General features: G+C 30.9%; 1 protein-coding gene across 4 annotated transcripts in view; it reads left to right on the top strand.

Annotated features, from left to right (window-relative positions):
* Positions 1 to 15,040, top strand: part of LOC106458744 — an 80,348-nt gene that overhangs the window by 42,066 nt on the left and 23,242 nt on the right. For 3 of the 4 annotated variants that reach the window (XM_022385049.1, XM_022385051.1, XM_022385050.1), the window contains exons 12-14: positions 8,191 to 8,366; positions 10,013 to 10,151; positions 11,255 to 12,751. In XM_022385049.1, coding sequence (XP_022240757.1) covers positions 8,191 to 8,366; positions 10,013 to 10,151; positions 11,255 to 12,751 — 1,812 coding nt within the window. The remainder of the gene's footprint in view (positions 1 to 8,190; positions 8,367 to 10,012; positions 10,152 to 11,254; positions 12,752 to 15,040) is intronic. The other variant, XM_013918283.2, reaches the window with a different exon arrangement.

Raw genomic sequence — 15,040 nt, forward strand, 5'->3', positions numbered from 1 at the left:
TAATTTAAAAGTTATAGCATGAAAACTATAACAAGCACAAAATGGTTACAAGGTCGGTCCCAGGGACTGAGCCCGTGCTTTGTAATCAACCTAAAAAAAAAGCTTTTGTGTGCTGTTATGATCATGTGTCCAAGTCTTAAACACTAGAATATAGCTTAAGTATGCCTGGTGTTGTAACTAAGACAGTCTCATTTCATCTCAAAATAAGCCTGTGCTTCAGAATTTGATTACTTGTATTGATATGTACATTGATTTTGAGTGTGAGGTAATACTATGTTATGATTCCTTTCAAGTGTGAGACAAGTAATCCTTTCAATGCACATTGACTGCACCAGCTATATGCTTATGTCTATGATAGATTCAAGCCTGTTCATATTTTGGTTTTAATAAGTTAATCATTGAAAAATAAAAGCTTTTTAATGTTTGTGGACTGCTAGTTATTCCTGAGATTATGTGACAGAAATGACATAATTAGTAAGGAAATCACAGTTACCTTTTAGGAAATACATATAACTGTTGAGGAATAGTTAATTGATATTAACAAATTTATCCTTCATAATGACATACTTTGGTTTTTAATGTCATAGATTACCATACACTGGAAATTAATTATTAATATCCAAACAATAAACAATAGTATTTAAATAAATCCTATCTTTTACATCATAAAGTACTATTTCACCTGCTGATTATATTTTGATTGCCCTATGCAAAAAATGATATGTTTTCAAACTTCTACAACAATACACCTCCTCTGGTGTCACTTTATATTTATTCTTCATGTAAGTATATTCATTAATGTCACTTCTGCTTGACAAACTTTAGGCTGTATCACAAGTTCACTGTAAGTGTACACCTCATTCTTAGTGTTATGTTTTAATAAGATATTACGACTATTGTTCTTTCTGCTTTCTAGGATCTTACTAGACATACCAGACTAAGTTTCCATGTTCTGAAGCTGGATTTAAGTCTTTGTTAAATAAAGCATTAATTTTGAATTGTTTTCATGAAATCATATTTTAATTATAACATCTAATAGAATTTTAATGAACTATATTGTAATCACAGAAGACAAACAATTTTACCTTCCTTCATTAGATGCTTGTACCACATCTTGGAAAGTGGCCATGTTTTATGCATTTCTCAGTTCAGCTGTTGTAGGATCATTTTGAGAACCTTGTACCTTTTTTATTGGTATTTAGTATTATAGCATGTAATACATCCATACTTTTTCTCTTACATAGATTGTAAACTAGTTTCTTGAAAGGTTTGGTTCCTTCACAAATGTCTTACATCAGTTCATGAGCAGGTTTTATTTTATTCTCTCTCACTCACATGAACTATCTATTAATACAAGATGTCAACTTTTAACAAAGATTTTTTTAAGTCTACTAATGAAATGTTTATACAAGATTTCTCAGTTTTGATGTCCAACCCTTCAGGAAATGGGTCTTAGATTGGAAAGTTCTTTAGACTGTGTTGAGTACTAAGTATCAGTCATCACATAGCAGGGAATCAGCTTAACTGCTCTTGTGAACTTCCTGATTTGCAATCCTTTCTGAATTTCAAGGCAGTTGAACTTGCAGTTCAAATATACATGATCAGTATTTCAGTTTTTTGTTAGCCCATTGAGGGCAGGAGGTTTGTAACCCTTGATCATTTTTTTACTTCTCAACTAAGACCCTATGTTTCTGAGTTTCAAGATGGGGAGGAGGGGAGGGTGAATGCCAGAACCTGCACCAACTACTCCGGTAAGGGAAGAAACAGTCAATCATTTTCTTCTTTCTTTTGGACTTACCTTGGCCCTTTGTGTAATTCACAAGAATTGTGTAGCTTCTGATTTTGTATCATATCCATTTAGAGTTTCTCAGTACTTGAAGAGTGGTTGATTTTTTTTATTACTGTGTGAGCATTCATACTATAGTGTCAGTTGTATTTTCAATATATTGCATCTTACATCTCCCAAGGTTACATGTGGATGACACGTCATTTCTGTTTCACCTAGAAACCTTCTTTGAGATTCATTTTCAGCTAACTTCTTAATGGTTATAGAACTTGAAGTTGAAGGTTGTCTTATATTATTCTTGTTTTTTACTTTTTGTGAGATCACAACGAGGTGACTGAGGACTATGTGGATATGAAAGTTGACAGTATATTAAAATAATAAATGTCTTTACTTTTTCTAGAGCTGTGGTAATACATTGTAGCAATATTTTTATGTTGTGTCTATTCATTCACAAGTGTTTATTTGTGGATTCTATGCTTATCGAATTCTAGATGCATGGATATTATTGACTAACTGGCTTTGTCATTCAGTTGGATTTGTGAAACTTAGTTGTTCATGAACACAGTTTCTTGTGGTTAAGTAATCTGTAATCTTCTATGTACTTTCTGTCTTGACTTCAAGAAACAATGGAAATAATCATGAATGTGGCAGTGCTTTTGATGGTCCTCAAATGATCAGCACATCTGTGGCTATTTCTGATAACCCTTTCTATTTCCTGTAGAAATGTTTCTTAACACAATCCAAATACCTTTTTTTGGTCAGTTAAAGCTTCAGAAGCCCCATCTTTGTGGGTGTCATTTTTTGCAATTTACCGCTCTTTAGTTAATAGATCACATGAGATTACCTTGTCAAGCTGTTAATCATCAGTTATACCAAGTCAACTAAAAGCTATTATAGTTTTTTCCATTGACAAAATAGATATATTGAGGAAACACATTGTAAACTCCATTTGTTACCACTTCCATGATTGAGAGCTTATTCTATCAGTTATTTTGATTTTTTGAGACAGACTGTAATGTGTTTTTGACATTTTCCAGTCTTTCAGAGTTTAAATTTCCAGGTTATGACTCACTTGAATGTGAATTTTAAACTGAATATTCTGTGTTTTGTATTGCTGGGTTTCTGTCATCATTATCCACTGTCTAGGAACATATTATTTTTAATGTTATATAAACTGTTGGAGTAAGATATATTTATGAATGTGTTTTATTTTTTATTCTAAGTATGAGCTTTTAAATCTAGCAGTAGGAAGAAGAGTCAGGTCGTGTGTCAGTTGCTGTATCCCATGTGGGCTGTATGCAGAGATGCTAACCATTCCAATTTTGTTAGAATCATTTTGGAGTTTAACTCTAGGTTATGTCATTATGATCATAATCTTTAAGTTTCAATTTTTATGTTTTACATGGGTGTATAAAACAATCTGGTAAACTTGTTATGGGATGAAATGAAACAATGACACTGACAAGATTGTAGTCATTTAAGCATTTATACTTCTGCAGCTGTAGTTAAACCAATTTTCATAAAACTGAATAAAATATTAGCCGATCTTAAGTCATGTTGATAGCTATTCCATCCATTCAGAAGTTGGAACAGCCAACATCAGTTTTATTGGAAAGATGGGAAAAGGTATCTAGAATATAGCTGAGCAATTAACTAGCTTAATGAATATAATTGATTAACTCAAAGCATTGGTTACATTGGCTAGTGTTACATAAAATAATCATTTAACTGAAATTATGATTAAATTGATTAATATCACAAAAATAAACAAATAATCTAAATTAGTGATTCTGATTATTATTATTTATCATTTTTTCAATTGTCCAAATCTCACGTGAGAATAATTGATTACTTGAATTTAATTGGTTAATGAACCTAATGATTAATTGATTATCAAATTGTACTAATCACCCAGCTCCAGTCAAACATTGTATCAGGAAAAGCATGTGAGAAAGATTTCCATACTAGAATACCACCCTTACAAAAAAAGGAAATAGACAAAAAAAAACAGTTAAGTGTATTACTTAAGCAATACACTTAAAGGTGAAAAAAAAAATCAATCGCAAAAATTGTTAGAATAAATTATGTCCCAGTGAGGAGTTCTGGCACATCACAACCTTAACATCAAAATTACACAAAATATTAGTAATACAGAAAAGAACTACAAAACAACAAATGTTTAATTGCTGAATGATACCCATCAAGTAAGCTAAAGTTGAAAATAAGAAAAACAAGCATCAAACAGAACACAACAGTTTTGAATGGCATCCCAATACAGAAGTCTTGTTAACCATGGGTGTTGCAGAAATTTAATTATACTTTACTTTGAAGACTTCAATATTGTTCATGGCAGAAAAGTGACTGTAGAAATGAAATCATTCATATATATGTTTCTGCTCAGATTCTGATTTTTGTAAAGACTGGCATTCCTATTTTACACCAGTTAAGGTTGGTATTTGTTATTACTTTTCCTGTTCTGCTTTTCACTGAGGAAGCAGACAAGGGTTGTTTGGGACATATTTTGTACATCACTTGTAGCATAGGCTATGGCTCACTGTTAACTGTTATCCCTCACACTAGTGCTGAATCTGATCATATTCTTCTTGTCTCAAGGATTTTGTGTATTCTTTCTATGTATGAATTATAACAAGACACAGCAGTTGCTTGAATCTTCCTGAAATTTCACTGAGGTTGTTATGGCATTGGATTCTGTTTTCCAAGATATATATATATATATAAGACATGGTTAGAAAAATAATCACATTTGGATAGAATATTTGACTTGGTTAGCTGAAAAATGGTTATTCTACTTTTCCTTCTTGTCTTGGTTTAGGATGAAAACAGTGTTCTGCAGCTGCCTTATGGTTATCCCTAGATTCAACTACATGTATATGTGGTGCAAGAAGGTTGATTGCGTGTTTTTGGTTTAACTATATCAGACCTATACAATAATGGGTAGTTTCAGTAAGCTAGTGGGAGATATACATATCTTTTTTCTAGAGACTGGGGATTCTAATTACTGCAAGAGGTAAGAAAAATATTAAAATGTTTAATTTAAAATTAGATGCTTCTTGTATTACTCCCCTTAACATTCTTTTTTGTGTGGATGAGCTCAAGTCTTGGATGCTTGCTTGTCACTATGGGTTGCCTGATGTGATATAACCTGCTTGATCAGTTGGTTATACTCATAAGAAGAATGCTATAGTAAACACTCGAGTTATTCATGATCTCCTGGAGAGATTTTGGTAATGTTGATACAAACTAATGTTTCATTTAGACATTATAAAGAACATACTGATGTATGGTGTTTTTTAAAACATATTTAAAAAAATATTGTACTTTAGAAGAAAGGGACATTTCTCACACTAATATAAATCTAAGTAAGTGACACTGTATTTGTGTTATATTCTAATGTGGCTGGAATGATACTGAAAATTAAGAAAAAACTTATATTTTGCAAATAAACAGGCTTATCATACCACTTACCAAAGTATAATAGTGAAACTTAGAATATATATATGTGTGTGTGTGTGTGTGTGTATATATATATTTATTTTTTTTCCTGTTTTGGCTGGTTTTTTTTAGTTTTTTTCACTTTTACAATTTATGAGTTTATAACAACACTTTGCATTAAAGGATAACTGTTATTTATTTTAAATAAGATTTGTACTTTTTATTGAGGGATAACTTGGTTTTTATAGAACTTAGTAACCCCAATCTCTCCTTATTTCTTTGGAGTGTGGGTGTAATTGGTGTAATTTCAATATGAAATTGAAAGCTAAACATAAATTCAACTTAGTACTTAAATTGATGTTAATAAAACATTTATAAAAAAAATTAAATGCTGAACCCTCTTCCTCCTCTGGCAGTACACTAAGAGCAAAATGTAAGGTTTTTCCCTAAAGTATAAAAAAAAACAACTAAGTTTTAAGCCTATCTAAATAGGCAACATTCTCAAATTAGGTTTGTTATTGAACAATAATGTGTCTAAGAGAGCATACCAACACCAGTTTCACTTAAACCATTTTAACATCATTATTACAGCTAAAAATATTTTCATATTAAGAAAACTATAACCATATACATAATGGAACCTCACTTGAAAAAACATAAAAAACTATTAATCTTTGAAACTGTTGTTTACCCTGTAAATATTGTACTAAAACCTTGTGGCAACCCATGAGGAATTCCACAGCACCTGTGTGGCACTGTAGTTAAGAAACACTGGTCTAGTTTCTATCCAAACTGTTATTCTAATTAGCTTAATGAAGCAGATTGTTGATGTCTTGTCTCAATGCCGAATGGGGTATTTTTTTTTACATGCATTTAACCCTTTCAGCATAGGCTGATACATTTTGTATCATTTTGACTGGGGAAGGACATACATGTAAAAAACATACAGTAGCTGAGCATTCCTCCCAAAATCTCGGAAGATTTTGTTAATGTATATAAGTATTTTGTACAAAAAGAATGACATTATTTTAATTACATCCTTCTAATAGTAGTTATTTGCACTCAAACTGTTAAAAATAGTTCAAATGGAAGTTGATTTTCATTTTAAGTAAAGAAAAACTTTTAATCATCTTGTAGTTTCATATTTTATTTGCATAATATCTAGAACTTCCTAAAAGGATATCAAAAGTTTTTAAGGTAAATTTTATCTTTTATTTTTCATTTTCTCTACCATATCACAAACTCTAGCTATTATAATCAACATACAATGCAGTGAAATATATAAAATTATGAAATAGAAAAAATCTTGTAGAATATCTTTAAAGATTTTCCTTTTGTTAAATTCGTTATTTCAGGTCTTTTCCTTTTCAGATATAATTAATTTTTAATGTTTTATTTTCATTTCTTGCACTTTACCACTTATTATTCATCTCGACATAAGTCGACAGCGCCCTCGAGGCATATCACAGTTTCTTTGGGAGACATGTGCAACCCTTCAGCAAAATTTTCATTCAGTGTGTAATATTGTAAGCCTTGAGAATGGATGCAAAGTATGGTGTATATTTAAAAATGTTTAAACTTTAATTATGCATTTTATAACATAACTAATACATAATTAACTAAAATATAATAGTAAGAACTAATTACAATTTAAACTGTATCTCTAAATATAACATATTTAGGTAAGAAACAATCATAAGTGCTATAGTCAGTCAAGCAGCCAACAATACTACAGTCAGTTACATATAATCCCTGACCACAACTGCATGACATTTTCAAAATAACCATTGTTAGAATATGGGTTAAAATGAGCTCTTTCTAATGAGTATACACATGTGTATGAAACATCTACATGTTGGCTATAAAGCTGAAATAAATCTGTTGAAGGTGGGCATGGCAGCTGTCAGGGGTTGAAAAAATTTATTACTTGTTTGAACTGTATTCATTCATAGAACTTTGAAATGATTGAGTCTAAAGGTAGTGTAAACTTCTTATTGTCTAGACGTACCTCTACTCAACTACCATTGTATTATTGAAAATACAGAGAGTCAAAGTAGAGAATTTTCCTAGCTTGTTGGACAATATATCTGAAGTTTTAAGTAGTTTTTAAAGGTTTATTTTAAAATAAAGGACTTAAAGCTTGGATAAAATAAAACTTTGAATCATAACATACATTATAATATTAATTTCATTCACATACATTGATACTGAAGGTGTTTAATTAAATTTTGAATGTAACACTGTGACTTGCACAGAAAAGAATTTAAAGGGGCTTCCATTGTGAAAGGGTTACAAATGTAAAAAAAAACAGCTTAATAAACTAAAAATAAACTAAGAGATAATTAGGTTTGGAGTTTGTAAAGACTGCTCAAGGTGAAAAAGGTTTGTTTGTTTCAGAAGGTTGAAAAACTTATGATTTTTTTTAATGTTAAGTAGTAATTGTGATAAAATAGTAATACAAATAAAAAAGTGAACTGTACTTGACTGACTGTCACTGTGGATTTAGCTATTACTAAACAGTTAAGACAGTTAGTTAAGTAGTAATAGATTTTTCTGGGCCAGCTGAAACACTGCTCCTCCATCTGTTTGGTAATGGTGTGATATCATAAATAGTTTTGTATGTTTAAAGCATAATGACTTGCTTAATGATGATTTTTCAATACATTAATTCTATGTTAATTAATAGTGTTCTTAAGTCTGGCTACACAATTTTACTATTCTATTTGAAGATGAGAAGCTAATCTGCTAAAACACTGTGTTACAGGTGTGTGTTATGTATTTAACTACTCAGCTTAAGAGGTTTTTGTGCTTTCAGAATTTCAATCATGAACTGTATTTGGGCTCCAACCCAAATAATTTTGTTTCTGTTAGTGTTACTGCAAAAATAATTTTCTCTTTTTTATTTGTAATTTATCTTGATATCAACTATAGTATCACTTGGTGTTTTTCAGTATCTCCAGCAAACTGACATCTGGTAAGAAGGTACTTCTACAAAACTTGAAGGATCTAGAAACAAAGTTTAAACAGATGAATTCAGAGCCAACACCTGAACTTCTTGATGTGAGAGTTAGCAAGGGAAAAACAAATAGTGAACATCCTCACTTTGTTCCTATGGGAACACGTTTAGGTAAGTAAATTTGAATTAAAATATGAAAGAAAACTTAACTCCACATTTACATGTGCAAATATAACAGTAAGTAATAGATTTATATGGATTTCCTGCAGATGTGTTCATTTAATAAACTTAATGTACTTTGTCGTATGTAAACATGTCTAATTAATATCAGTTTGTATTCATTGTGAACATACCCAGGACTTTCATTCAGTTTATCACCATCCACATTATTATGAATTTTTGAATTTGAATCTGACAAGTATAAATCAACCTATTTTTTAATTAAGTCCTAAAACAACAATGACAGTGTTAAAACTAAATCAAGATATTTTTATTATATAAATAAAATTTCAGTTACTGAAAATTTGGTTTAAACTTATTAGATTTAGCAAGACTTATTTAAATTGTTAATTTTGATTAAAAAATATTTTCAATATATCTAGCACTTAACAGTAGTTTTCTTGTAAAAAAACATTGAGTGAATTCCAAAGGAGTTTTGTCTGGCTGTCTTATCAAATCACATAAATCTAAAATTCTGTTATTCAAGTTAGAAAAATAAGTGTTTTCACTACAGTCTTGCGGATGGAAATAAAAGTAAATATGATTTTGACTACCAATAAATAATATTTAACTATATTGACTTTCAAATGAAAACACGATCAATATGATATCCAAATATAACAGGCATTGTACTTGCAAATTGTTAGAGAATGACAATAGCTTGAATGGACTGGCAGAGAAATTGATCTAGTTAGCATAGATAATCAGTACCTCAAGTGTAATAATTAACTTCAGGCTTTTTTACATTTGAGTCATGTCTAAGTGAATATACAGAAAGTAGAGTTTGTTCCCATGGCAGGGTATGTAAGTAGAAAGCTAGATACATATTTCTAGGTAAACAAAATTTCACCTTATTTTATTACATGTTACAGATTTTACTGTAACAAAGATTTGTATTAAGAATAGGTACAATGTTTTGATCAGTGATGCGATTATTCTCAAGTACACAAGTTTAACAGTAAAGAATGATTTAGTATTTAAATTAACAATCTGACAATGTATTTAAATTCTAGAATTCATAATGGTTACTTATGCATGTACATATCAATCTACGTGAATTGACAGGTTATTTATTTATGGTTAAAAGAACAAAAAACAAAAGTGAAATATATAAATACTAAATCGTTCTTTACCATTAAACCTTGTGAACTTGAGAATGATCACACCAGTGATCAAAATGTTGTACCTGTTCTAAACACGAATCTTATTTACTGTAAAAACTGTAACTTTTTATAAAATATAATCAATCACAAAGTAAACTAAAATCAAAACAAAAAATTTCAGCCTGCTTTTATAATTACTGGATGCATATGTCTTTGTGAATAGTACAGTTTATCTTTATTTGAACTTCTTTAATTGAATGATTCAAGTGTCCCTGGAGTAAAAGCTTTTAACTGAACTTTCTTCTGAACTTGCTTATCATTGTTTTTTCTACTTATCATTGTCTGTTCTATTTAACAGTAGAGCAGAAGGCTGAACATGATACAATGAACCTAAGTTTTATGTTGCATTTGTAATGACAATCTGAACACATTTACATTTTTTAGTATATTCTTACTTCATTTTTACAATTTATTTTTGTATTTTTCTGTTTTCAGATGCAAGTCTTCTACATTTGACTACTGATGATGTTAGTTACTCGGAGATGGAATCAGAGAGGAGAGTGAAAGATAACTTCTGGTCATTTTTACCTCAAATTAGTATTCAACCACTTTTGAAAGCAACAGAAAACACAAGGTAATTATGATTTAATATCCTTCTTTGAATTTTCTTAAATATAGATATGAAGCAACTTTGGAGTTGTTGTTGAGTTAATTGAATGAAACTTTACACTTCACCTAAATAGTTATCACAAACTAGCTGCATCTGTAGTTAACATTACTCTTTCTTTGGTTTGATGCTGCAATTTTCCCTTAGAGGTTTGTGTTCTGAGGATAAAAATCAACTCAATACCATTTCTTGAAGTTTAGTCTTGCAGAAATACAGTTGAAGGATGTGTATTCCAGTGCTAGAAACAATTGTTTGTAAAGGGAAACTAGCCTTGAATATTTTAGATACACTGTAGAAAATCACTGTGAGAACATTTGTTACTGATTTTGTATTTTATATTTCTACAATGCTGATTAGGTGACTTAAAAGAAAAAAAAAGAACATTTGCTAGTGCTTTAACATATCTAAAATGATATAGACAGTGTTTTTGTCAAATTGTTGACCCCTCTCCCAAGAAATTCTTATATTTTTATTTTTTTTAAATTTAGCACATAAGAAATTATGTAGAGAATGAAATTATATACAACTATAAGTAGAACAGTTACTGGTGAAATCATGTTGTAGTTTAAATCTAGCAAACTGAAACATTGCTTTGTAATTTTACTAACATTTGCACAATTACAATCAAATAAAAGTTATGTACGTAATGTATGTTATTAGAGCAGTACTTAAAAAGCACTTGAGTTTTATACAGAAAATATAAGAAACATGACATTCTGAAGTAGATAATATCTAACTGCAGGTTGTGTTTAAATTGAGTAATGATGATATTTTCTTAAACACATGATCTTATTTTGTAACTATAACCGTTAATTTCTCCTAGGAATGTAATAACTATGACCAAGCTGTAATAACCTATAGTTTTTTAAAACTATATAATATGAATAATTCTTTGTTGTAATATAAGTGTAAAACAGAAGTGTTCAACCTGGTTGATTGCTTGGTCCACATGTAAGTTTAAATTACTAAGGTTAATCTGGCCATTTAATATAACATTTATGTTATATGATGTAATTCCTCTAAATTTTACCCTTATATTTTCATATCTTGTTGGTTTTATTTTTTTCAAGCCTTCAACTACAAGACCCAAAAATCCTGTTTGATGAGAAAAATAGATCATTGGCACTAGATAAATGGGTTTCAGTGCTTCATCAGACTCAGATTCAAGTACTTTTTCTAGTTTGTGCTTTAAAGCAAGCCTGTGGTAAACAAGCTCATCAAAAAACTGTCAATGGAGTACAACATGATGAGACTGATAATACAAGTTTTGTGAATTATGTGCCTACAAAGGACACTGTACCTTCTGTTACTTTGGGTTTGGATGAGAGTTCACATTCAAACCATGAAAACATTCCCAGCCAACTTCAAGAACATTTGTTGCACAATACATATGCACAGTTTGCTTTTACAGATTCACAGTTATCTGAATTTCTTAAGCACTCCAACATTTCTGATATTTCCAGCAGATTGTCAAAAATATCTGACATACAAAAAGTAGTGTTTGTAGATGATCCTTTTTTGTTGGATGATAAAGAGCACAATGCAGTATCTGAATTAGTTATGTTATGTTTGGAGACACAAATACTGGGTGATACTAATGTAATTCAACTTGAAATGTCTAATTCATTCATTCCATTGAAACCAGTGTTTACTGAAAAGTTAAAGGAAGACTTGAAACCAGACAGTTTTCAATGTGCTTCTGCATCTTGTGTTTCATCTCATGAATTAACCATTCAGGTACAAGTTGAAATGGACTTTCAAAAACCTGTTGATACAGTTGATAAAATTATGAGACCAGGTTTGGAAGATGTAGATAATATTTCTTCAAGTAAACATTATATACAAACCATTCCAGATGATATAAAATCATCATCTCTGAAGAAGTACCTACTTCAGGATTCTCAGTCTTTTTTGCAAGAAGAAAAGCAACAGTCTTGTCAAGAACAAATGACAGGAGGTGTTTCAGGTGATGATGTACCAGAAATGGTATCCGAAAATGGACCTTGCTTATCTCAGCAAGTTGTACCAGGCACATTCCATGTACCTCAGGAAAAATGCATTCCATTAATTAGTGATAATCAGCATGATGACAACGAATCTATTATTATACCTGCATATAGTGATACCCAAACTAAAATGCCTCACGAGGAGAAAATTAAGAAAAGACAAAGTTTGCAGAATGATAAGAGTGATACCCATTATAGTATATCATCATCATCAGACAGTTATGTGAATAAGCAAGTTAGGGAATTGGGACATGGCCAACAGGAGGATGGACTGGTTTTTGAAAATTTTGACCTTCATTTAGAGAATAAAGATGATTTAAAGATGGCTTCTTTCATTCAAAACTATTTTCATTTTTTGAATCATCAAAAAGTTTTACAGCTTATAAATTCAGTGGATGCACTTAGGTTGTATTCATGGACAATGCTCATTAGTGGAGCCAAAGAAAGAAGTAAGAAAAATGATTTTTTTCAAAAATTACAAATAGGACAGGTTTCAGCTGCTATTAATTGTATAGAAACTAAGGAGTGGAGTACTGTGGATCTTATAGCTGCTTTAAAGGAGTGAGTATGCATGATTTTACCTAATAGAAACCAGAAAGTATATTTTTCATAAAAATACTGTCTAAAATTTACGAAGATGGGACATTAAGTATAACTCACATCAAAACTGCATGAAAAAATTTCTATCAGGCTAAAGCATTTTCTTTGTTTTGTGGAAATACAATGTCTTAGAGATTTATATGATAAATGAAGTTTTACAAAAAAGTTACAAAAAAAAACGACTTTTACTCTCCAGATAATGGTAAAAAAGAAATTTCAGCCAATGTTTGACCATTGTGGCTTCATCAGGGCTTGTAATACAAGAACTGTTTGATGTGAAAATATGCATTAACATCAAACAGCTCTTGTACCACTAATGAATCTATAATGGCAAAACATTGGCTGACATAAAAAATGTTGTTAATTATTATCTAGAAAGTAACGGTGATTTTTTTTAACATTTTTGTTAAAATGTCTAAATCTTTCCAGTTTGTACAAGAAATTCTGAAAAATGAATCTCTTAGTGGAAAGTACCAAAAATAAATTATTATGAAACAAATGAAGATTTTAAACTAGTTTGACAGGAGTTTATCAATACAAAATTGTTTTAAGTTTCAGCCTCAAATTTAAAAAGTGACATTCACCTAAGAAAAACAGTATTTGGTAAAGGTTTACAGTTATTAAGATATTGTCTTATGATTTAGCATTAGAAATGAGGCTTGTAGTTATTCACTAAGAAATAAATGGCATTACTTGGATTTTTCTGCACTTCTTTACAATCTCTATCTTGCATTACTGATTTCCAGCATAATGAAGCAAAGTACGAAGTATTACGTGTATCTATTTGTTTACCTGAATATCAAATTAGTATAAATTGGTACATATATTAATAGGTTTTGAATCTGCACTGATATTTATTATAAAGTTTTTGAAATATAAAATCTTGCTAGTGTGCTATAAATTTAGCTACATAATAATTCATAAAATCTTTCAATAGTTCTTAACCCTTTTGAAATGAGTAGGTCAAAGTGTGCATGTTGCAACCTTTCACAGGGTTACATTCAAAATATAATTAAAATTACTTTATTATCAATGTATAGGAATAAACATGGAATTAAAATGTACTTAATAAAACAAGTTTTAATATTATGTAAGTTTTAATTTTATAAGCAAATATCTAAAGAAATCCTCAATCTTTTCTAGAGTGAGAACTTTTAAATTTGCTCTCTAGGTCTTACCTCTTCTCTAATTCATTTACCACCTCTTCAAGAAGTACAGAACTTAATGCAAAATGCTCATTATAATATAGGTGTTACTCATAGAAAGTATAATTGTCAAAACATTTAGTCTTATTTGTTTAAGGAGCACTAAACTAGAAATCAGACTCACTTGCCACATCCTCTCTTTCACAAATTGACAATAGTTCTCTCTTATGTTTTATCCTATATTATTTATAACCAATAGAAAGTTAAAGTTTTAATCTATCAAATGATGTATTATATTACATTGTTTTCTGTACAAGATATAGTGCTAATTTTGCAATTTAGTTTCAAATTAGTTTCACTGCAATCACATCGATGAGTTTAGCTGAATTGTTAAAGGCTCTTATCACATAACTAGAAAGCCAAAAAAATGGCATCAGTATCAACCTATTAGGGGGTGGGAGGTCAGCGGGAGTGAGGTTACAACTATTGATGGACACCTGGTATTCCTTCACTACAGATCCATGGGCACTTTGGGTTCTGGTATCGAGGTTGGTCTTTCTACTCCATTTTCCACCTACATTATCCTCTCACCCTGTGGTATTTCCACCTCCACCTGACCAGTGGGGTATGGATTTTCGTTTCATGGCCTTCAGAGTTACTGATCATGGGGGTGGTAGTAACAGTTGATCCCTTTCTTCTGGGATTATATTCCTGTCTATTTGTTGTGCCTCAGACAAGGAGAGATTTGCAGACTATTGTCTTTCTCATCTCAAACCATTCTTTGTTTCTCCACAGTCCACAATGGAGTCCTTTCTCACCCTACATTGGCATTCTTCACCAGGTCCATGGATGCCTAAGTTTGTGGTTGCTGAGATATTTCTCCACATTTTCATAGTGAATTCATCTTGCCCCTAGCTATGTTTTGTATACAGGGTTCAGGTTCTGCAGTTCAGGAATTGAATCTTTTGTCTAGCATCAGCACCATATGTCTTCCACTAGGTTATACAAGTTTCCACCATGTTTTACCTCCAGCTCAGGCCCCCCCCCCCCACCACCACACACACGCACCGACGCGTCGTCGTCGTCGTACGTACGTACGTACGTA

The sequence above is a fragment of the Limulus polyphemus genome, unplaced genomic scaffold, assembly GCF_000517525.1.
Source record: "Limulus polyphemus unplaced genomic scaffold, Limulus_polyphemus-2.1.2 Scaffold507, whole genome shotgun sequence".
Taxonomy (NCBI): Eukaryota; Metazoa; Arthropoda; class Merostomata; order Xiphosura; family Limulidae; genus Limulus; species Limulus polyphemus.